The sequence below is a fragment of the Physella acuta genome, unplaced genomic scaffold (genome assembly GCF_028476545.2).
Source record: "Physella acuta isolate Inbredline_101_S28 unplaced genomic scaffold, ASM2847654v3 ptg000637l, whole genome shotgun sequence".
Taxonomy (NCBI): domain Eukaryota; kingdom Metazoa; phylum Mollusca; class Gastropoda; family Physidae; genus Physella; species Physella acuta.
Window position 1 is genome coordinate 102,501 of NW_026732156.1, and position 25,033 is coordinate 127,533.

General features: G+C 34.7%; 2 protein-coding genes across 3 annotated transcripts in view; one reads left to right on the top strand and one right to left on the bottom strand.

Annotated features, from left to right (window-relative positions):
* LOC131948305 (solute carrier family 35 member F3) overlaps window positions 1-9,115 on the top strand; it is an 83,997-nt gene extending 74,882 nt beyond the window's left edge. The window contains exons 3-9 of the mRNA XM_059309877.1: window positions 4,053-4,344; window positions 4,952-5,174; window positions 5,928-6,053; window positions 6,596-6,662; window positions 7,064-7,186; window positions 7,859-7,948; window positions 8,578-9,115. Of these exons, the coding sequence (XP_059165860.1) occupies window positions 4,053-4,344; window positions 4,952-5,174; window positions 5,928-6,053; window positions 6,596-6,662; window positions 7,064-7,186; window positions 7,859-7,948; window positions 8,578-8,792 (1,136 nt within the window). The 3' untranslated portion in view covers window positions 8,793-9,115. The remainder of the gene's footprint in view (window positions 1-4,052; window positions 4,345-4,951; window positions 5,175-5,927; window positions 6,054-6,595; window positions 6,663-7,063; window positions 7,187-7,858; window positions 7,949-8,577) is intronic.
* A 4,066-nt stretch (window positions 9,116-13,181) lies between these two features.
* On the bottom strand, window positions 13,182-24,874 carry LOC131948308 (translocating chain-associated membrane protein 1-like 1). Of its 2 annotated transcripts, none has more exons than XM_059309882.1 (13): window positions 24,836-24,851; window positions 22,142-22,354; window positions 19,706-19,763; window positions 19,429-19,547; window positions 18,986-19,102; window positions 18,705-18,763; window positions 18,522-18,606; window positions 18,094-18,164; window positions 17,837-17,947; window positions 17,666-17,737; window positions 17,126-17,197; window positions 16,893-17,035; window positions 13,182-16,442 (listed from the first exon to the last, which is right to left on the bottom strand). In XM_059309882.1, exons 2-13 carry the CDS (start codon window positions 22,265-22,267, stop codon window positions 16,348-16,350), a joined length of 1,128 nt encoding a protein of 375 aa, XP_059165865.1. In that variant the 5' UTR covers window positions 22,268-22,354; window positions 24,836-24,851; the 3' UTR covers window positions 13,182-16,347. The 2 variants fall into 2 exon arrangements, with proteins under 2 accessions (XP_059165865.1, XP_059165866.1); XM_059309883.1 differs by having other exon boundaries at window positions 16,309-16,442; window positions 16,866-17,035; window positions 24,836-24,874.
* Window positions 24,875-25,033: the final 159 nt, after the last annotated feature.

Consider the following 25,033-nt stretch of genomic DNA (forward strand, 5'->3'; position numbering starts at 1 on the left):
AGGGTATCTTTGCTCTTGCACACCCAAACTATTGTATTTTCTTATTCACAACGCAGCGGAATTTCTTAAACTGTGCCCTAAGTGAACGGACGAGAAATGATTAGGCAAGGCGGTAACGGACTTGATATGTCTGAGGTCATAAACTTGACAAAACTACTCCCGCGGTTCGTCTGCTGGTTGTTCTTGCATAAGATAATTGCATTGTCTGCACGTGCTTGGAGAGGTGGGTGGTGTAGAGGCTGAAGTTGTTTTTGCTTTTGTTGCGTTTTTTGTTTTCACGCTGTCAGAAAAACCTTATAGAGAAAGATAGAGGCGCTTTAAAGAAACGAAAAAATACCTGCTGTACTGTTAGGATAATGATAAATATAAGAGTTAGGGGATGAGACCTTCAATGTGAACTACTATATTATTCGGTGTTCTATTTAATATTTCTCTATGGTGATGTTGTAGAGGCTGGGTTGTTTTTGCTTTTGTTGCGTTTTTTGTTTTCACGCTGTCAGAAACACCCTATAGAGAAAGTTAGGGGCGCATTAAAGAAAAGAAAAAAAAAATACCCGATGTACCGTTAGGATAATGGTAAACATAAAAGTTAGGGGAATACTCAGGGTAAGCGTGAGCTTCTTGCTAGTTGCGTTACAGTAAGTCTAACCCTCGTACTAACCCTCAGAGGCGTAGCGACGGGGGGGGGGGGGGGGTAAATATGCCCCCGGGCGCAGACCCTAGGGGAGCCGAAATAAGCTCATTTTAGCTGTTATTTTGAATTATAAATATAAAAAAATATATGGGGGGGGGGCTCCAAATTGAAAGTATGTCCCCGGGCGCCGGCAGGGGTCGCTACGCCTCTGCTAACCTAACCCTAGCCCAGTTTCTAGTCTTCATTCGACCCCTGTGTCATACATTGACACTACTGCGAAAGATGAACTCGATTGTAGTGTGTCTTTTCTATTGGCCTTTTAAAAAAACCTTAAAACCCAATTTCAATTTCTGATGATGTCCAAGATACAAAACTTTTTTTTTTAATTCCTTACCAGACGTCTTGAGTTAAGCGATAAAATAAATAAATGAAACAGCACCGGCTAGACTTGACTGAACTGTTTGGTTGTTGTTGCGGCTAATGGTTTCTCTTTCGCCTGGTTTTCTAATCGATAACAGATCGCTGGGGTTGACATAATGTGTGGGAAATTTTTCTGGCTTAGTCGCAAACATTTCACCGCTGTCTGAAATTCTTCTTCATCTTCGTTCGTTGTAATGTTGAAGGGGATATGGCCGGTTGACTCCTATTGCTTTTCTGTCTGGATTTACTTCCCTAGCAGTTTTTCTTTCAGACATTGTTCTTGGACTTAAATTTCCAGGATGGGGGACGCCTCTGAAGTATATTTTGTGTACTATATAAATTATATTTTGTTCGGTGGCAACAATTTATATCCCCAAAAAAAACCACAAGTCGGCATCCTCTCCTCACACATAAATTATGGGAAGTCTCTCACCCGCCCTACCACACATAAATACATTACACAGTTACTCACTCAGCCCATCACACCACACACACATAGACTACAACAAGACAGTCATTCAGACACACCACACCATACACACACATAGACTACAACAAGACAGTCACACACACACCACACCACACACATAGACTACAACAAGACAGTCACTTACCCACCCTACCACAAACAAATACATCACAGCAATTACTCATCCACCCCACCACACCACACACATATAGACTACAGCAAGACGGTCATACACCCCACCAAACACAAATACATCACAGCAATTACTCATCCACCCCACCACACCACACACATATAGACTACAACAAGACGGTCATACACCCCACCAAACACAAATACATCACAGCAATTACTTATCCACATCACCACACCCAGACACATCACCCCATCACAGATAAATACATCACAACAGTCATTTACCCACAACACCACACACACACACACATACATCAAGGCAATCACTTACCCCCCACACACAGATACATCACACCAATCACTCCCCCACCCCATCCTTTATCTTTATCTTCAACACGGCTGGTCGATAGCCGCACTTGTTCTGTCCTTAAAATCTATCCAAAAAAAAACTCTAAAATCTTTCTAAAAACTTCCTAAGAACTTTCTAAAAACTGAGAAGCTTTTACTCAAATAGCTGTAAAAAGCTCCTAGGTTCAGTCAATTTCGTTTTGGGTTAGAGTAGTATTTTGGGAAACTTGCTAATTTCTTTTTTTTTTTGGGTACCCGTGGAGTCCCAGTTTGGGCTAGTATAGTAAAACAACGAATCCTATGTAGGGTTGGTTATTGAAGTAGCTGTTTATTAAACTTATCTAAAGTACTAAAATAAACTTTAAGAACCTTAATTAGTAGTTATATGACCTCAATCAGTAGCTATGGATTATGGAACCTTGATTAGAGTTTACACTTACACCTAAAAAGCCCGGATATAGTCAGTGGCGTAGCGAGGTCTGGTGACAACCCGGTGCGGCACTTAATGGTGTCACCGCCCTCCCCCCCTCCCCCCAGAGGCGTAGCGACCCATCATCCTAGGGACAAACTTTCGATTTGCACCCCCTCCCCTCAAACTTTCGATTTGCACCTCTTAAAAGACTATTTAACACTCGAATGAATCACTTAATGAAGTGGAATCATCATTTTTCTCTATATATTTTGCTCTTTTTTGCCTTGGTGTCACCCCCCTAAATGGTGTCACCCGGTGCGGTCCGCACCCCCCGCCCCCCTCTCGCTACGCCACTGGATATAGTTTAGCTTACTATTCATGGAATTCCTGTTAGGTTGAGTTTAGCTCTTTGGAAATCTCTGTTTAATTTAGTTTAGCTCCTAGGGAACCTCTGTTAGGTTGAGTTTAGCTCCTAGGGAATCGCTATTTGGTTTAGTTTAGCTAATAGGGAACCTCTGTGTTTGGTTTAGTTTAGCTCCTATGGAACCTCTGTTAGGTTGAGTTTAGCTCCTCTGTTAGGTTTAGTTTAGTTCAAAGGGAATCGCTATTTGGTTTAGTTTAGCTTCTAAGGAACCACTGTTAGGTTGAGTTTATCCCCTAGGGAACCACTGTTAGATTAGTTTAGCTCTAGCTATTTCCAGTGAACTTGAGATAAGGCGTTATAATCTGTGCCCAGGTTTAGCCTCATTTCCTCATTAAGCTCGAGCTTTGGCTCACAGCTTGTTATCAGGAATGTCAAGGTCACATCTTGCCATCTATGGAGAAGGGTTTATCGATCAGCCAATCGCAAAACGGAATGCCCCGGGGTTAGACCTCTCAGGGAGGTCTCATCCTTTGTTGTTGTTTTTTTTTCTGTTCGCTAATTATGTAGTTAATTTTTTTTCATGAAATTATGATTTCGTAATTCTAGATTTTTATTTGGGTTTTTTTTTTTATATGGTGTAATGAGAAGGGAAGTGTAACAGAAATAATTGGTCGATTTTAATTATTGTCGTGATGAGGCATGCGATAATTATTAAATAATTAATGAGTTTTTTTATAAAATGTCATGAAATAAAACGTTTCATATAGAAAGAGGAGACTACTGTCTTGACAAATCAGGGCAATAGAAAAAGTGAGCAATACAATTTTACGGAGAAAACAACTAATTTCTTTTAAGATAATCGTGGCTGGAATTTTTAAAAGGGGAGAGAACAGGATTTTTTATTAGACAAGCCCGAGTTGTAGTTCTTGTCGAAAAATTCTATAGAAAATATTATTTCACGTTGTGTAATTAGAGATTGTGTTTAGACTCTGTTTAATTATAATTTAACTATTCTATCAATTATTTTTGTTCACATTCATATACTCTATCTAATAATAAATAAATAAATATATATATATATATATATATATATATATATATATATATATATATATATATATATATATATATATATATATATATATATATATATATATATATATATATATATATATACTTTGTACACATATGTTTCGTTAATTTATTTATGGAATCTTTCAATATATTGGTTTTTATTTCCATCATAAAATCACTTAATTTTTTTTTTCAGAAAGCACAAATGGCCACACACCTATCAACATCGACGACGCCGAAGAAAGTAAAGTTCGCTGGGATTGGTCGAACCGTCAGAGCAAGATCGTGATTGGCTCGTTTGTCTCTATGATCATCGCTGTGACGTGGGTGGCCTTCAGTGTGTTGGTTCAGAACGCCGTGGAGACCAAGTCCTTTGACGCGCCCTTCTCGCTCACGTACTTCTTCCTGGTGTGTCCAGTTCTGCTCTTTCCCGCCTATTTGTGTGCTGCCCGCCTTGCCAACTACCAACCCACGTTGGAGATTTTAAGGTTAGGTTCGAGTCTCTTCCCATTTATTTTATTTATTCCTTTTTTGCCTGTATGTCAATAGGTTAAATGAAAGAGGGATCATCTGTTTATGTGACCTCGTCTTTAAAGGAATAGTGTGGTAAGTTCTATACCTATATGCCTTTCAGAGTTTCTTCTTGGCATCTCTCCGCCCCCCCCCCCCCTCGAAAAAATTCCCTCCCCCCCCCCCCCCGAACGAAATAGAATTTGTATAGAAAATATATACTTTTCCTAGTGTCCGCCCTCCCCACACCCTGGAAATTTTAGTCCGCCCCCCCCCCCCTCCCGAAAATTTAAAGTGCCCCTCCCCGGAAAAAAAGTCTGAAAGAAACACTGATGCCTTTACATTCCTTAGCATAAGACGAGTAACCATCAGAGCTGTGTGGACTCAGGATTCTTTGATTTGTAACATTGTGCAAAGCCAAAATTTCATAAGTCAATTAAATGCATAATAAATCCAAGATTTCAGCGTTAACAAAACTACAATGCCAAGTCATACATCGCCACGAAATTCCGAATCACATCACTCTAGAAGTAATTTATATAATATGGACGATCCCTAAACCTCCCCTACACTTCTCGTTCCCAGAGAATGTATCCACGTGTACCGAGGCAGCGACGAGTTCCAGAAACTGCCGTTCGTCTGGAAGTCGGTGCTCTTCTGTCTGGTGTCCACCATCACCATGTACACGTACATGAAGGCCTTGTACAAGCTGGAGGCCTCGGACTGCACCGCCCTGTACGCAGCCAATCACAGCTTCGTTTACTTACTGTCGTGGATTGTTTTGTTTGAGAAGTTCATAGCCATGAGGGTTAGTACTTTGGCCACTTGCCAGATTTTTGAAATAATGTTGTCCAAAACAAGAGTTGTATTGTTTATTGATACCAGATTTTTTGAATGATATTCTCCAAAACCATTATTTTTAGTTTTAGAAGTTCTGACATTTTCATCATCAGGGTTGTGTTGTACTATGTCTCCAGATTTTAACAATGAAATTATTCAAAAACTAAATTAGATATATTTATCTCCAGATTTATTTGCAATGATATTCTCCATCACCAGAACTATATTATTTATTGTTACCAGATTTTTGCAGTGATATTATAAAACTTGAATTATAACAGTGGCGTAGCGAGGTCGGGTGTCACCCGGTGTCACCCCCAAGAGGCGTAGCGACCCTCTGGGACAAACTCGATTTGCACCCACCCCTCAAACTTTCGATTTGCACCCCCCCCTCAAGTTTTCCATTTTGCACCCCCTCCTCAAACTTTCGATTTGCATCCCCCCCCCCCCTCAAGTTTTCGATTTGCACCCCCCCCCCCTCAAACTTTCGATTTGCATCCCCCCTCAAGTTTTTCTATATTTTGCTATTTTTTGCTTTGGTGTCACCCCCCTAAATGGTGTCACCCGGTGCGGTCCGCACCCCCCGCCCCCTCCCCCTCGCTACGCCTCTGAATTATAATGCGCAGTTATAATTTGCGCAATGACTTAATCCAAAACCAGATTTATATTGTGTCCAGATTTGTTCAATATTATTCCAAAACCTAAGTTATATTGTCTCCAGATTTTTGCCATGATATTCTCAATCACTGGTATCGTGTTGTTCGCCTATGTTGATGGCTACGGCAGCCCGGCCATGTTTGGTGTCGTCATGGGCGTGGCCTCATCTTCAGGTGCAGCTGTTTACGGGGTGAGTTCCGTGGACTGTCTTTTTACCTGGTAACAGAATAAATTAGAACTGTTCTTTACCTTGTTACAAACTGTTTCAGATACAGAAGAGACAGAATAAGAATTAATGTTTTCCTCGAATTTTGTGTGTGTGTGTGCTTGTGTGTGTGAGTGTGAGTGTGCGTGCGTGTGTGTGTGTGCGTGCTTGTGTGTGTGTGTGTGTGTGTCTAGAAACATAATTTGTCGATTGTATATACTTGATCAATAAATTGTGTACACATATTAAGAAAAATTATTGTCATTTGGACTTATCTTTACCCATTCTGTTATTTCTTTCTTCCTAGAATCCAATAGAAAAACAAAAATCATTATAAAACGTTAATCTTAAGATATAGGAAATGTTCTCCTTTAAAGATACTTCATTTTTTTTTCTTTTTAGGGATAATGAAAGAAAAACTGTTGAATAACATTTTATAGAAGAACCGGGGAGGATGGATGGGGGGGGGGATTAAGTGGAGCTGCCCATCACAACATTAAACTAACATTCCGGTGTCTTCTCTTCAGGTGCTGTATAAAAAATTTATTGGTGAGGCCACAGGTGCCCAGGCCGCCTTCTTTATATCTGTTGTAGGTGAGCAACGTTTTATCTGGGTCAGGTAACACACACACACGTGCACATACAAATCTGAAAATACAGACATACGCACACAAACACACACACGCACGCATATATATATGTGTGTGTGTGTGTGTATATATATATACAAATATATATTTTTTATTTTTCATTGATTTGTCTCTATATTATTTATAGGCTTATATATATATATATATATATATATATATATATATATATATATATATATATATATATATATATATATATATATATATATATATATATATATATAATGTACTCCATATATGAGCTAAATGCATGTAATTTCATTTAAATATATATATATATATATATATATATATTTATATATATATATATATACATATTCTATGCATCTGTACCTTCCCCTCCAGCGTTCTTCTCCTTGATATTGCTACTGCCACTGTGGTTGTTGCTGTACCTACTGAACGTGGAGAAGATCAACTGGGGTGAGGTGCCCTGGGGAATGATCCTACCAAGTGCTTTCTTAACTATAGGTCAGTGCTGGACTACCTACTCGGTCTATTAGTGTTAGACGTTATTAATTGGCTGTGTGGTGGTTTGTTTATCTTAACTATCGGTCAGTGCTGGACTACCTACCCGGTCTATTAGTGTTAGACGTTATTAATTGGCTGTGTAGTGGTTTATCTTAACTATCGGTCAGTGCTGGACTACCTACCTCGTCTATTAGTGTTGGACGTTATCAATTGGCTGTGTAGTAGCTTGCTTATCTTATTAAACCGTGGTTTTGTTTTGTATTGTTAAAAATGTTTAAAAAAAAAATTCCTTTTTCGAACCTGACGGTCCATGGGGCAAGTGAAGTAGAGTTTCAGGGACCACGGCATATGAACGGATAGTGTGGTTGCACTATGCCCAGCCGCCTTTACTTTATTCGAGACATAAGCACCCACCAGAGCTGGGTGGACTCAAGAACGTTTAACTGACTAGTACCCTGATTTGAACTATAGTTATAATGTTTTTTTAATGTATTTGTCACTTGTAGTTAAACCGTGAATTCATTAATTTATTGACTTATCAATTTATTTTAATTTATTACTGTTTTCGATTCGTGTTTTGTTATGTCTGTGATGTTTAATTAAGTTAATAAAGTTCTAATTAATTGATTACATAATTATGTTACTTAGTTGAATGTTTTACCTTGCCCTCAGTGTATTGGTGTGTAAAAGAGTGTACCGTCAAACTGACCTACAAAGTTTTCATCGGCCTCGGCCTGGTGTTAGCCATACCTGTGTGTGCGTGTAAGTACTCACTTTTAAAACATGGGGTACTGGGGCAGAGGCGTAGCGAGGGGGGGAGCGGGGGTGCGGACCGCACCGGGTGACACCATTTAGGGGGGTGACACCAAGGCAAAAAATAGCAAAATATATAGAGAAAAACTTGAGGGGGTGCAAATCGAAAATTTGAAAGTGTGTACCCGGGAAGGGTCGCTACGCCTCTGGGGGTGACACCATTAAGTGCCGCACCGGGTGACACCCGACCTCGCTACGCCACTGTACTGGGGTCCACTGTGTGTGCGTGTAAGTACCCCACTCAGTTTTAAATCATAGAGACCTCATTCGAGTACCATTATCTCTTCTAGTGCCGTCCACAAAGTGGGACTATTAACGTTAGCAGATTTTTTACTCACCGCCTCTATAGTCACAAATTCCCCCCCCCCCCCCCCCCCCCCCACCACCCAGCCCACTTTCTACCTGCTTTTCTTTAATTCCTTGTCCTTAAAAAGAGAATATACAACCCCGCATAGAATCCCCCCCCCCCCCCTCGCCAACACCCCATCCCTTATGTACGGCAAAGCAGCCTTCAAAATATTAATTTCAAAATTGATTATTCTAAAATATAAACACTGGTGTTTTTTTTCTTCAACTAGTGGCAGACGCAGAATGGAAAAATCGGAAATTCCCAGGAATGAAAATAGCCGCCCTGGTACTCATCACGATCGGTGTCATTCTAATTTTGTTGCCGGAAAATTGGCACGACTTCTTTTGTAAACATCTGAGAGGCAAACAACGAGACAGCGAGCAGCAGACGATAGGCAACAGTACAACACTTAGAGGGCGGCTCAGCCGAACTTCGTATATGTGATTTTAACACAAATCATTTCTTAATAAATAATTAAAATACGTCTATTTGGTCGGAATTTTAGTTAAGAGAAACGCATATGCAAAAAGACAAATCGAACAAGACCTAAATAAGATTACTTAATATAAAATCATGTTTGTTTTAATTGTATGTGTTCGAAGTGTACTGAAATTATTTAACATCATATAACTTTTATTTACGTTAATGTTGTTTCATGCATAAAACTATTGAATGAATATGAAGGCTATGAAGGCTTCACACATTAAAAAGTAATTTTATAGGTCTATATGTATAAATATAATTATAAATATATATGAATATACATATGAATATACATATGAATATATATATATATATATATATATATATATATATATATATATATATATATATATATATTCATATATATATATATATATATATATATATATATATATATATATATATATATATATATATATATATATATATATATATATATATATATATATATATATATATATATATATATATATATATACATATATATAAAATGTATTCCAAATGTATTCCAAAAACATGTATTCATCGCTTTATGACTTGATGGTCCATGTACATATTCTTTGTCTGTTTCAAACAAAAATGTTACATTTTACGCACCCCACCAACAAACCATCCTTTTATAGTTTTTCTAACATTTCCATAGGAACACTACCCAGCACATACACAGACACACATAGATCTACACAACACAACATATTTTTTTTTAATTTAATAACGGTAACCTGCATAGGTCAGTATAGGTATACTTCACTTTTAAGCAATCCTATTGGTACTTTAAAAAAAGAAAATATGTAAACCAAGTATGTGCTAACCTGTTCAATCATCCAATCAATTTACATGTTTATAAATTTTGCAAACTAACGAACCAATATCATTAAAAGCTTGGCTATGTATTATTTCACAATACCACCAACGTACCCTATAAAACACAATATAAAAAATTTTTAAAAAAAAACAACCTCACACCCCTCTTGTGTTAAATGATGTGTAATGTACACGATTCTCAAGGCTGGGTAGCTGTATAAGATGTTACAGAGGCGTAGCAAGGGGGGGGGGGGGCGGGGTACATATGCGCCGACACTAAGGGACACCAAAAAGGTTGGGAAAAAAATTAAAAGCTCATTTAAGCTGCAGTTTTGCATTATAAATATAAAAAATATTTGGGGGGGGGGGTGCCAAATTGAAAGTTTGTCTGGGGGGGGGGGGGGGGCGCCAAATTGAAAGTTTGTCCCGGGGGGCGCCAAATTGAAAGTTTGTCCCCGGGAAGGGTCGCTACTCCTCTGGGATGTTAGTTTCGTTGTATTAGGTAGACTATACTATACTTGAGCATAGCGATACATGTCTCTTGATCATCACATGTCAGTAAATGGTGCCCAGTGGGGAAATGCGCAACCGAAAAATTGCGCAAACATAAAATGCGCAAATACGAACGTATGTTTGTCATTCTTTGCTAACATCTTTGAATCATCGGTTTTTAAAAACAAAATTCCCAAGCGCACTTTTTTTTTTGCGCATTTTGAAGCAGTCAATATTTTTTTTTTTTTTAAATATATTTGTGATCATTATTTTAAATATGTTCATCATAACCCAGGCAATAATTGAATTGATTGTATTAATTTTAAAGTAACGTTCCAATGATCTTCAACTTGTGAAAAAGAAAAGTATGTTGTTGTAAGTGTAAGGGGAATTTATATGTATCGTTGTAAGATTGGATAGTTTTCATTTAATTATTTTTGCTTTTATTATTATTATTTCTATTATTATTATTATTATTATTATTATTATTATTATTATTATTATTATTATTATTATTATTATTATTATTATTATTATTATTATTATTATTGTTATTATTATTATTATTATTATTATTATTATTATTATTATTATTATTATTATTATTATTATTATTATTATTATTATTATTATTATTACTACTATTATTATTATTTCTTTGTAGGGTTGATTTGGTTTAGTTCCATGTCGTTGTAAAATTGACGATTATTCGTTGTTGTAATTTTTAGCGCAATTTCCATTCTGGAGAATTGCGTTTATTAACCCGTCATTTCTGGATGTATGAATGAATGGATGGATGGATGGATGGATGGATGTGTGTCCGCAGCTTTAAGTCGCATCTCCTCCTCAACGAAGCAATATCGATGACTAGTTCCAAAAGCAATTATGTTAAGCAAGTTACGAGGATGAACATAGGCTATAAAAATTCCGGGTTTCTTTCATGGATTTCCCGGAAAAGCCAAAAAACCTCGAAAAAAAGCAGTTTTTTGCCCATATCTCGGCAACCAGACCACTTAGCGACTTGAAACATGTACCAATCGATTCTTGCCATAATTTAGAACAATATTGCCGAAGAAAGTTTTCAAAAATATCCTTTCGTTCGGTCACAAAAATTTTTTTGAATTAATTAAAATTTGGACCGAATTAGTAGGCATTTTTTCCAACCACACCACACGCGTCATCACGTTCAATAGCTGCACCATCACGTTCTATGGCTTCGTCATCACGTTCAGTAGCTAGGCGCGCAATGGTTTTTAGTCATGTAACTCTATTGTAAATAAAACATGTAAAATACTGAAATTTTTTTTTAATAAAAAACGTTTTACTAACTAACCAATGGTTTTACTAACCCTGCTCTTGATTTACGCTACGACAGAGCTATTTTTAAATAACATAAGGAAATTGCGCTAAAATTGTCACTAGACTTTTTAATTAACTTGTTTTTTCGTTGATCGTTTTGCGTTATGTAAGTAAGTAAGATGAATATCTGTGTAGGCTAAACTCTGTAAGGGAGGAATCATTGTTTTCATCATGGGAGGAATCATTGTTTTTATCATGGGCGGAATCATTGTTTTCATCAAACCCAATCAGGTTTCACGGATGAGGGGAGCGTGGTGAAGAGTTGGGTCTTATTCAATTATCTAGTGACTGATACCTGGTAATTATAATAATACAACCAATGTTTCTTTCAGGCATCTCCCCACCCCCGAACCACATCTACACCCCACTTTCCCCCCCCCCCCCCCCCACGGGAAAAAAATGAGAATATTTTAAAAGAATATGTACTGTAACCATTGTCTGTTCCCCTCCCCCTCCCACAAATTTATAGTCCCTCCCCCCTCCCCCCACCACTCCGAAGAAAATTATCTGAATGAGACCTTGAACGGGTAAATCCAGCCTAATTAAAATTGTCAATTTTATAATGTATTTCTCGTTTCGATTCTTTCAATTTATTTCATGTAACATTTTTACCAGTACTTGAAATGTAGTTGTTCAAAAACTGACCTAATCGTTTGGTCAAAAACATGTGTGAATACCTGGTCTTTTAGCAATATATAATTTCACTCTAGCTGCATTGTTGGCTTCTTGAAATTCCATGTTTGTTTTTAATACGCAATACGGTAGTTTGTCGAGCTGTATGACGGCAGTGAATACAAATAAAACCATTTTAAGAGAAATTGTGTTAGTGTGTAATTTTTTTATGGTTTTTTTTTTTTTTAGTGTAGGCCTATATGGTTAATACAAACCATTACGGTACAAAACTTTGAAATGTATGAACCAGTGGCGTAGGCAGGGGGGTGTGTGTATATATATATATATATATATATATATATATATATATATATATATATATATATATATATATATATATATAAAGTATGAGGGGGGTGCAAATCGAAAGTTTGAGGGGGGGTGCAGCAAATCGAAAGTTTGAGGGGGGTGCAAATCAAAAGTCTGAGGGGGGGGGGTGCAAATCGAAAGTTTGAGGGGGAGGGGTGCAAATCAAAAGTTTGTCCCCGGGTAAAAATTGGAACCCCCCCTTGAGACGATCCTGGCTACGCCACTGTTATGAACAACTGCAATAATAGCAAATGTCAAGAAACAGCAACAAAATAAACAGTATAGTGAAATAAAGATGAAATGTCAATCGTTTAACTTTTCAATGTGATATTCGTAGATCGTAGAGGATATTAAGATAACATTGAGCTGCAGCCAACTTTTTTTTTATTGCTGTTTCAGACCAATTCGTTCAGTCGCAGCTTCGTTCTCAATGGGCCGGCGTGAACGAATGGTATAGAAATGACAGCTAACACGAAAGTCACGAGTTTTGGTACCTGACTAACACTAGGGAAAGTTAAGGCGGCTGGGCATAGTGCTGACCACACTATCCTTTCATATGCCATTGTCACAGAAACAGGGGAACTTGCCCCATGGAATGATAGATCTCACCGGCTTTGGCATTAAAGAAGTTAAAATCTGGCTACACCAGTAGAACACACGACTCCACACACAAAAAAAAAGCAACTATAAAACAACGAAACAAATTTTCAGATTTAGTGATAGGAGAGTTCTTTATTGATTTCAAACGAAGTTTCACATTTTAATGCATGAGAAAGGTGTCATGAATTTGAAAAATCAATTTCAAACATGAAGTTAACATCGCCAAAACACTAAATATAGATGACTAGTAATTTAATAAAGAAATAATTGATAAATATAATTTTTATTTTACTTAGAACTGGATGTAAATATCTTACTAGCATCTGAAAGATGTTAAATGTTGCTATACATCATTTCAATTCAAAATTTAACAACTGAAAAGCTGGTCACTTAGCTACACTGGTGAAGATGGTAGAATTTTTTTATAGCCCTAACAGTTCAGGTACACCTTGTTTAAATCTTTATTTTTTAGAGTTTGTATAATGTTATTTAATTAATTTTAAATTAAAAATAAATAATTAGATTGTTTAATAAAAGAAATTTTTTTAAAACCATGCGGCTAATTTTCTTCAAAACTGTTTTGCAGCACTGATACCTGAACCACAGGTTCAAGTGTCCATGGGAAATATACTGAAAGCATTTCTATGGGAGATAACTATTTTCTTGACAATTTTTAAACATTGTAAGCCCGTTCTCTAAAGAGAAAATATAAGCATGCACAAAAGGGCAGTGTGTTTTATAAACATTATTTACAACTCTTGTCATAACTTAAAATTGTAACAATTTTCTTTTTTAGTCCACTTTTGAAATGCGATGATGAAGTGTGTTTGTTTTTTTAAATAGATAAAATGCAGTATCATAACATACTTATAAAAACGCTGCTGAAGCAATAACATGTTCTAATTTGGACTAGGGATTTACACAAATTTGAGAATTATTTTTATTTTTCATTTATTAAAAACAAAACAATAGTAACCTTATATTTTTTTTAAACTTTGGTAAACTTCTTTCATGTAATGCTCTCAGTTTAACTGCCTAAAACTGTATAAATAGAAATAATCTAGTACCTTTTCAACAGTAATTTTAACTTTCAAGAAACATATCCATGTAATAATGAAAGAGAAACAAATCTATGCCAAGTTAAATTAGAACAAGAACATAGTAGATATGGAGCAACGTTCAACACATTGAATATAAATAAAGATAGTTACAGAAGAAATTTAATAAGGAAAGTAAATGAAGTCATTGACATAGTAGTTTCATTAATTCATCTTCTGTACCCCCAAGGTATAATTTTAGATTCTTTTACAAATGCTAACATTTCAAAGTTTGTTTATGGTTCTATTCTAACTATACCATAACCTCGGCCAAATGCCTAATTTGACTTTAACCCTAACAAAACTACCAGAAAAAAAGGTTTGATTCAAGACTGTATTACCCTATCATCCTTTTTTTTTCTTAGAGACCATTTGACCTCATAAATCTAACATACTTGAAACAGCAGTACAGTATAAAGGAAAACATATTGGCAAGCAACCTCTGTTATGGAATAAACTTGATATATTTATATACTATCTAAATCAGGACTGTATTAACAATCTAGCTAGACACAAGAGACGAGACTACAGCAATGACACCACAACACAAATTGATATTGTCATAGTTAGAACCATCACCCCTCAACAGCATCCATCACCAGATATATGTGTATGTAACATCAGCCATAGCCAACAAACAGCTGTACCAACAAGCTTCCAGAATTTTACATAGCTCACATCAACAAAAGAACAATCCAAAACGCAGCCATAAACAGCAGTATGACATTTGTACAGCCGTGAACTTAGCTACAACAGCAGTACAAACCAAAACAACCATAGCAGGTTCATTAACATGTTTTAAATTTTTAAGTTCACCTATCCTTTGAGCAACCAAGCCAAAAATATTTAATTATAAACCTCTACAATTTCTTAACTAACAATTTTTTTTAAAAATGGTCTTAAAACAAAACGTCTGTAATTTCTTAATATTAATGCTTTGGAACAACAAAAAAGTTGTAATAACTATCAATCACAGCAGTAGTGAACAGGCTCATGCACACTGACACTAATCAACAGCACTGAGAGAGTCCTCAAACAAGCAGTTACATCAGGAAATGTGTAAAATAATGTTGAAGGTGGGTTAACTTACTTGTAATAACCATTTTCAACAACAAAAAAAACTAAACTTCTTTCAGAAAAGTTAAAACAGTCATAATAATATCAAGAACTACAATAATTCAACTTTAACTATTGAGCTTGCATGGAACATTTGCAGGGTTTCTTGTGTTTTTTAAACTCACAGCCTCTTAGTTCTTAGTAACTATGGCTAACCCAGCCATACAAATTTTACTTTCTCAGCTCACAGCGAAAGAATCCTTACTTTTTTTTTTAATAACATTTTTACCACAAAAATATTAGGAAAAAATTTACTTTTAAACAGGTAATTTAAATTGTATTTAATATGAATAGGGAAAAAGTCTTTTTTTTTTACATATTATTACATTGACAACTTGTGCTTTTTAAGACTTTTTTAATACCAAATAATGAATTAATCGTGTTTTGATTATTAAAACATAAAAATGCAGAAATGTCAAGGTAAAAAATGTATTTAGTATATCAACAGATTAAACATTAACAGACAGAGGCCTAAAATGAAAAAAATTAAAACTAAGACTAATTTTAACCTTTTTCATTCTAACTCAATAGCAATCATTTTACAAAAAAAAAAAGCTTGAACTACAAAGGGTTAAAATATCTGTCATTGACAAACTTAAATAAATTCCATTAACTAACCAATGAGTAATGTAAGTTGTGAAGATTTTCTTTATATGATCCTCATGCAAAACATGGTATAGAAGGATTCAGTTCATTAAAATGAAATCAGTATATTTGGTCAAGAGTTTTTAAACAATCACAAACAATTTACACTTATTTCATTAGACCTTAGAAAAAATTTTGAGCACCGTGACTGCTAGTTAAAATAGCAATTTTTTAAATAAATTTCTTAACTCTTTTTAGTTATCTTTACATACATAATTTTTTTTTAAAAAAGCTTTTTATAATTGAAAACTAAATATAATTTTAAAATAACCTTTTAAATCACACAAGTGAACAAAAATAACCTACATAATAAATCTTATCAGTTGTTTATAACCACTTGCATGCCTAAAAATCTATTTTAAAATACCCTAAAACTTATTTCAATCAAAACTAAACATGGCTATGAAAATGCAGCCTTCAATTTATTTCTTTACTTTTCTTGCTCTAACATTACCATTTTCAGTAGCAGAATTTTGGTCAACTTCAGGAAGGGAATCTAGGTCTTCAGTTGGCAGAGCTGAAAGATGACAAAAAATGTTTTATTTATATTCTATTGAAGTTAAATTCTGACATTATTATTTCTTTGTAACAATCATTATAAGAATTGCTTTTATGTTACTGATACATTGAAAGGATAAGTTAAAAAAAGATGATCTGTATTTTAAATATACAGGATTGTGATGCAAATATTAGAAGTCAAAACTAAAATTAAAATGCTAAAAATGCATTTAAAACAACCACTGAAAACAATTAGTTAAAAAAAAAACACACACACCAAAAAAAATATATAAATACTAAAAATATATTTAAAATTACCACACCCCAAAAAAGGTGACAAAAACTCTTTTTAAAAAAATAATATGCATTCAAAATGAAACACTCAACAAAAAAAAAGTAAAAACCTTTAAAATTTAGAAAACAGAATATCAATGCTACATACGATGGAAGGAACAATTTCTTCACTCACGCTTAGAAGCAGGTTTCTTTTTGCTTGGGGATCGGAGTTTCTTGCTAGCAGGAGATTTTTCACGTAATTTACGCAGATGGAAAGTTATGAAATTCCACATAAGCCCAGCTTGACTTAAACCAATGGCAGCTAAACAGTTGATCCTGTATACATATTTATTTTTATATGTTGAAAAAAGTTTTGTGAAAACAAAGTTTTTTAAGTTAAGTCAATAATAATCCATAATTATTTACCTGACAAGGTAAGTGTTGTAATTTCCAGTCAGAATATCAATACTTGGGTTGTTGGACTGTGCAAGGCCATACCTGTAAATGTGTTAACAGTGTTACTGATGAAAGGAAAAATTGTCATCATCCAACTTTTGGCACAACATTTAAACCTTGACACAAGAAAAGTCCTTCATTAAGTCATTGTGCCTGTTGTGTTGTAGCCAAATAATGTAGCTTATTTTTACTTAGTTCTAATGGAGTGGTTTCTTTAAAACATTGCAGACAAGAATAAGTGGACTCTACTGACATTGCAAGAATTTCTAATTTTCAATCTAATTCGATAATAAATTGGTCATGAAAATTACTTTAAAGATTCCTTTTTTTAAAAACAAAAGTGGAAACTTTAAAGGGACAAATAACATTTGTGTAGTGTCTTTCACAAGATATTTTCAACATAATATATCTCAAACTACTGGTCAGATTTATTGTGACGTGTTGACCTAAGAACTATCTAAGAACTAAAATGCTATTGTTTAATGCAACTATACATTTTTAACCACTTACCAAAAAGTAAGAACAGCAAGGGTAATGGTGCCTAGACGAACCAAAACGAACAGCACATCAAAAACCACGAAGCTGAAAAAATAAATTTTGTGTTTAGGCATGCAATGAAAAAGAATAAAACAAATGTTAAGAAGTGTTATTTCAACAATTTTTTAAAATTCCAATACTCACATCTTTTTGGCAAAATCTACTTTCTCAGAAAAATGACACAGCAAGGCCATATGATAAAGAGATTCTACAGCATAATGCAGAACAAGTGCACACAGAGCAACACGATTGAAACTGTAATTTAGGTAGAATAATTAAAACTAATTAAAAAAAATTCTTCATAAAAAAGTAATTTATTCATAAGTATATGACAAATCGAAAAAGGGTCACTATTACCATAAGTTTTCAATGTTTAAAACAAAATAGTATTTAGTACTAACTTTAGAAAGTATGCAGCACCAATGAAAACAAGATAGATGCTAGTATACTGCAGTCTTCCTGGCATTTCTTCCTATATAAACACATAAAAAATATTAAAAACAAACTATCTACAGTAAAACAATCAGTAACTACTTATAGCCCATCAACCTATGCCGCTCTAGAGGGGAAATAACTCATCAAATAAAAACTTGTTAAATTGGTGTAGTAAGTAAAAAAGAAAATCTAACATCTAAAACAATAAAAATCATGATCTCTCTGCTATCCTGAATATACTTTTGTTATATAATAATTCAAAAACTTCAGCAGTAAACAGTTCACCCCTTACAATTTACACTCACGCAACCCAAGAAAGTTTGTAGTATTGATAAGTCTTCACCAACTTTATCCAGAATAAATAAATATTTTGTAATATTTTAGTTTGAAATACCTTTCTGATTTTTTGAAAATACAGTTCAGGATAGTTATGCACCCAGTAGGCCAGTTGTATGATGAAAAAGAACTTCACAATAAAACTGAAAAAAAAAAATCACTTTGTTTCAATGTTTTAATGCAACTAAATATACAACGCTATTTGTTGATGTAAAAAAAAAAAAGAATAAAATGCTCTTACGGAAGTTGTGTATGGGGATATCCTTCCCATAGCTGATTCACACCAGTAACGTAGTTTTCCTACAAGCACAAAAATTACAAAAATTAATCAAACAGAAGCCATCTACTATACCACACTATAAAAAAGGCATATTCTAATTCTACCTTTTTTAATCCTACTAAGCGATGAAATTAATCTAACAAATAAATACAAACAAAAGTAATTTATCAACCCAAACAGTTGCCACTTTGATGCAAATCAATGTTTATTATTTCTAAGAATGAGATCACACTTAAACCTACCCTGAAAAGGATATCAGCACCCCAGGCAGCAGATACAAGAAAAAATATTAGCAGCTGACCAGATTCATTGAACTTGCTGTGCTTGATCTTAGACAAGTGCATCTTGCGGTTCAGTTTCTGTTCATAAATATTTAGGTACATATAAATGGTACTCAATATTTTTATAATAAATAGTGTACATTAAAAAAAAAATATAGATCTATTATGTATTTGAATGTACACATTTTAAAATGTCCATGTTGGACTTATTTTTTACTTCATTGAATTAATTTTTACTTATTAATGCCATGCATATTTATACATGTAGCATCAATGTGTAAGTGGAATAGTTGGTGAATTACTTTATCAATTGTTATTCTTTTACAATGTGAATAAATTTTTCAGAAATTAAATGGTAGAATAAAGCTTGTTTTATAACAAGTGAATAACTGCAAGCTACTTACATCAAGAACATACTCCTGAAGAACAGCATGGACCACAACGCAGATGAGGAAATAGAAAAACACTGTAAACAAGTCCCTGCTGCCAGTTGTGTATACAGTATGTTCTACATTTGCAGAATCTAAAAAATATTTAAGATAGATTATACTAAAATACATGCTCATATACACTTTTGCAACATCAATTTTACCAAATTAAATTTTACAAAAAGAAAAAAAAATGTTAACAACCAACAGGGAATGATAAAATTGAAATACAATATTATGGTTAAAAACGTACCATTTAAAGTCAGATTATGCTGCAATGTGATGAACAAACTCGCAACTGGTGATGTGGCCTGAGTATTGAAAAAAAATATATATATATAATATTTTACATATTTTCCATTTTCATAAAGTATATTGGCTGCTTTAGCCACTATGAGGTGATTTCAAATTGCTGAGTTTTTAAAACTGAATCAGCTGCAATTTTAGGTGTTGTACATTAATTATAAGTATTTTGAATTGGAAATACAGCTATATTAAAATTTATTGCGGAGCTAGTTACGATAGGCCTAGGCTATTGAATATTTATATATTTTTCTAGCCAGTAATCCTGTAGGGGATTGAATCAATTATTAATATGATTCTGTCAATAGGGTTGTTGATATGCTTAAAATTTTCTGTAAGCTTCCTGTAGTGCCAGAGAAATCTAGGTTGAATGAATCATGTGGTTTTAATAGAAAATATAATATTTAATGTTAGGCCTAGATCAGATTAAAATATGTTATAATAGTTAGGCCAGACAGAATTTAGTTAGGCTACAAAAAGAAAAAAAAAATAGATGAGTTCAATCAGGTTAAATGTTCATAGAATCATAGTTCATGAAAATTGAAGATGATTAATAAATAAATTCATATTCAGCAGATGTAGGCTTACTGACTACTACTCTATTAGAGCTACTACTACTATGGATGTACCCAGCAGAAAAAATATAGATCTAGATATTCTAGATTCGAAGTGTCTTTTCTGGAAGAATAAGCATTTGTGACTGTTTTTGATACATTTAATGTTAAAAACGCCCATAAATGCATGAAACTGTGTGGTCCAGTGGGAATAAGTCATTAGTCGACTGGGAATAGCCACTATGTGGCTGTTGCTACCGGCTGGGAATAGCCTAAAACTCCATTTTAGCTTATTTTATTCGCCACTTCACGTTCTCCCCCAGTTAAGCATATTTTATTATAAACACAAACGAAACACAAAAAAACATTTAGAAAACACTTAATTTTTTTTATGAATGTGTGTTTTTATTAGTATTAGAAAAGATTAAAAAAACATTATAAATGAGCATTAGGCCTACAGTTCTAATTAAATAGTGTGTGATTGTTTGGCGGGAGAAAAATCCATACCAGGCCAAGGGTTCACCGTGCATTCACATTGACTTGGGAAATTGCTATTTGAAATTGTGGTGGCCTGTTTTACAGTCATTGTGAGTTCATATAGTAGTTTTTCTCACTAAATCTAGAATTTACGCAATTATCAATTTAAACATGACCACTGAATAATAGACATCCATATTTAATCCATTAGGCACTAACTTTGGAGTTTTTAGTTCGTTTTAAACTAAATTAGTTAATTTAATATTTATTGTCAATCACTGCCATGTCCAACACATCTCTCCATGACAACTCTTCTTAAGCTTGAAGGTAAAGAAAACCACAAATCAGGTTAGACTTTTTAAGTCGCCATGCACAAGAGTTCCTCACTAGTGATCACCAAATAGCGGTCACATGGATTTTTAAAAAATAAAAATAAATTGGTTGTGATACGGACGCCGGTCTTATAAAAAAACAGCTCACAATATTTGATTTCTTTTTTCATAGACTGATAAAGCTAATAATGCTTTACATTCTCGCTCATTTCTGTACTTACACTGTTGATATTTTTTAAATTCTATTAATTTTAATGAAACCAACTTTTGAATTTAGCCTCCGTTCTCCAAACCAAATTTTAAAATGCTTTTCTGGCATATCTAACCCTGCCACTTATGGTTTGTTGTTATGACACGGAAATCCCGCCATTTTGCGCGTGGTAAACATTTTTAAATGTAATTAGTTGAAGGTCTCTGGAATTTGGCCGAAAAATCGCCGGAAATCAAACGTCCGGTCCGGGCGCCATATTGTTGTTAGCAACCGACCACGCCTCCAAGTTATTTATAGTATCATGAATTATCATGTGTGCGAGATACTTTTAACAATACAAACTTAACTGCATAGCAATTATGAGTTTCCTAATTCACCATGAAAATCTTAACTGAAAGTTGACACGAACATATTTTCAAAAAAAAAGCTAAATCTAGATCTAAATTAGTAAATAGTAAATAGTGCACATTCAATATTCCAAATGTTTTTGTGAGCTTCGGTTGTGTTTATAATAAAATATGCTCAACTGGAGGTGAATGTGATGTGGCGAATCAAGAACGCTAAAAATGGAGTTTTACCGCCTGGGCCTTCTAGATTTAGATTCTAGAATCTAGATCTAAATCTAGAGATCTAGAAAATCTAGTCTAGATTCTACTAAATTAAATTGGGCAAAATGGAAAAAAATCAAAGAAGATTTTAAATCTTTAACTTTATCATTTCATTGTGATTGTTTTTTTTTTTTTTAACTCAAACACTGGAGTGACTGAGTCTGGAGTGGAGGATAAAATTTATAATTTATATTACAAATTTACCTGAAACATAAGGCCAATAATAAAAACCATAGCAATACATGACACAATGTCTGCATGATTTTGTATGAAAAATTCATGACTGAAGATAGGAGGATTCTTTGAGCTTTTTGACCGTCTGGGTGCCATTCTGAAAATTCACAGATGCCGTAAGCCTGCAATATTTTCACGCTGATGTGGACAGATTGTGAAATCAAGTTAACTGTAAACTTTTACCTGTGAATTTTTTTCAAAACCGTAAACAGTAAAGAATTATCATTTTATGTAATTTGTAAAGTTATTACGTTACTTAGAAATATTACATGTTTAGATTAAATGTTTAATGAAATAGTTTCTTTTTTATTATGGCGGATTATGTTTTTTTACAATTAAAACTTTACCACGTCCGAAGGAGCAAGGTTGTTTGATTTTATTTAGCCGGCTTAGATGAAAAGGGGGGGGGGGAGGAGGATGATAAAAAAATAAGTCATCTAATAAACATGGAGACTTTAACTTTCAAAAAGCTTAAGACTAATTTTTTTTTTTTAAAACATTAATATATTTTTTTTATATTGACTATACGTTTTGACAGTATAGTTAAGGATTTCAGCATCCTTCATATCAATATCATATTAAAAAAAATTCATAAAAAACGTTTTAATAACAAGCTTTTATGTAATGATGCACTAAAAAGTAGAAAATAAATTATAGACTACTATTTAAATAACTATAAAGAAAAGCGTGGGTCACTTTAGTATCTATTGGATACCTTTACTAATGTTAAGGAAGACACCCACGCTTTTCTTTATAGTTATTTAAATAGTAGTCTATAATTTATTTTCTACTTTTTAGTGCATCATTACATAAAAGCTTGTTATTAAAACGTTTTTTATGAATTTTTTTTTCAGTACTTTACATGTTTTATCTACAATAGAGTTACATGACTAAAAACCATTGCGCGCCTACTGAATATCACGTTCAGTAGGCGCGCAATGGTTTTTGAACGCAGCCATTACGTGGTCGTGATGGCGCAGCTATTGATGACGCGTGTGGTGTGGTTGGCTAGACATGCCTACTAATTCGGTCCAAATTTTAATTAATTCATAAAAAATCAATTAGGCATCCAATTAAGTCAAATTTAGTTTCAGATTGCATTGTCTTCATGTCTTGACCCACGTGCCAAATGTGAATCGTATCGGTCAAGTAGAACTGTCCGAATTTTCACTCCTTCGTTTCCGTCTAGACTGACGACTGACGACTTACGACAGAGGAAGTGAGTTAAATAAAAGCTTGTAAAAAGCGAAGACGTTTCTATTGATTTGCACACAAAATTTCTATTTATTCGATTGTATCCCTTTAATCGTAGATTATAGTAATGGGATTCGGGGAAAAATATCAATCTACCATTTGATGATCACAGATGGAAGTTGGGATAGGCGTCCAAAACCTTCGTCGTCATGCAAACTATCATTAATCCTCTGGAAGAGATTGGTTGATGGGGTGGGGGCTAAAGAGGCTGGATTGTCAAGGCTAGGGTGAAAGAAAATCTACCAGTTTCTATGACGAAGTGTGCAGAGTTTCTTCCAGGCATCTCTTCGCCCCCCCCCCCCCCCCCCCCCCGAAAAATTCTCCCCCCCCCCCCCCCCGAACGAAATGAAATTCATATAACTTATATAGAAAATATATACTTTTAACAGTGTCCGCCCCCCCCCCCCCCCGAAGAAAGTCTACCGCACCCCCCCCCCCCGAAAATTTCAAGTGCCCCCCCCCCCCCGGAGAAAAAAGTCTGGAAGAAACACTGGAAGTGTGGCCCAAGCCAAGGCAGGCTCTTTTTTCCCGACAAAAAGCTTCCGTCATTTAGGCTCCCGACAAAAGGGTCCCTCTCCATCGGGTTTCCGTAAAGACCAACTCTCCAGGTGAAATGGCCTCATTGAATATGACACCTGCCAGTGGGACCCATTCAACAATCTCTTTAGAGTTAGCTTAGCCAACATCCTTAAATAATACAACGTATGCACCTTTTGTTCGGCAGGCCTTATTATATACTGTTTTATGTAATATAAGAAATAGCAGGTTTTAAATGTGAGCCCATTCGTCAGGAGCTCAAATGTCGGGCGCTCATTTGTCTGGAGCCTATATGTCGCGAGTCAATATGACAGGAGCCCATATGACGTGAGCCAATAAGTCGGGGTCCTTTTGACGGACCTATTTTGACTGCGCCGTTTTGTTGGATGATTATTTGTCGGGGTCATATTAACGGTACTTTTTTTTTTTTTGACATGCCGCTTTGACGATGCACCTTCAAAAACTATTCCACTCAATGAAAGTTAATGAAAGTGAACAGAGACGTTCCCGGAAGCAGAAATTATTGCTAATGGAGTGTCCAGAGTTTCTCCCAGGCATCCCCACGAAGAAAGCCTACCCCCCCCCCCCCCTCCCCGAACGATATGGAACTTGCATAGAAAACATACTTTTACCAGTGTCCGCGCCCCCTCCCCCCACCCCCGGAAAAATGTAGTCTAGAGTCTAGACGTCATTTTTTTTAGAAACTACCACTATCCGTTTTATAATTATTATACGCAATAGGTCTAATCAAGGAGCCTGATTATATTGAAATATATATATAGATCTAATAATAGTTAGCCTATTCGTTTTACCAAAATATAACTTAAGTAATATAACAGTTTACAAATAAAGCATTCCAGACTAGAATCTTACTACACTAGATTATATCTATTACTAGGCTATTGATCTAGATCTAGAGTAGAGAGATGAACAGTAGCAGTAACCTCCCAGCTGCATTATTTTAAACAAAAATTAAAAGGGACAAAAATGTTGTAGGGTTCATAGGTCATGACCTACGTGGATGCATTGCCTGATTGGCTTACAAATATAAATGGGCGGAGCATGTGCTCG

What these genes read in the sequence shown, in the direction of transcription:
- LOC131948308 (XM_059309882.1), bottom strand. Translation starts at nt 22,267, where the DNA reads ATGGCACCCAGACGGTCAAAAAGCTCAAAGAATCCTCCTATCTTCAGT. An exon ending in TTCAGGAGTATGTTCTTGAT is followed by an intron (nt 19,103 to 19,428) that starts GTAAGTAGCTTG and finishes ATTTATGAACAG; the next exon opens with AAACTGAACCGCAAGATGCA. An exon ending in GTGCTGATATCCTTTTCAGG is followed by an intron (nt 18,764 to 18,985) that starts GTAGGTTTAAGT and finishes TTGTGCTTGTAG; the next exon opens with GAAAACTACGTTACTGGTGT.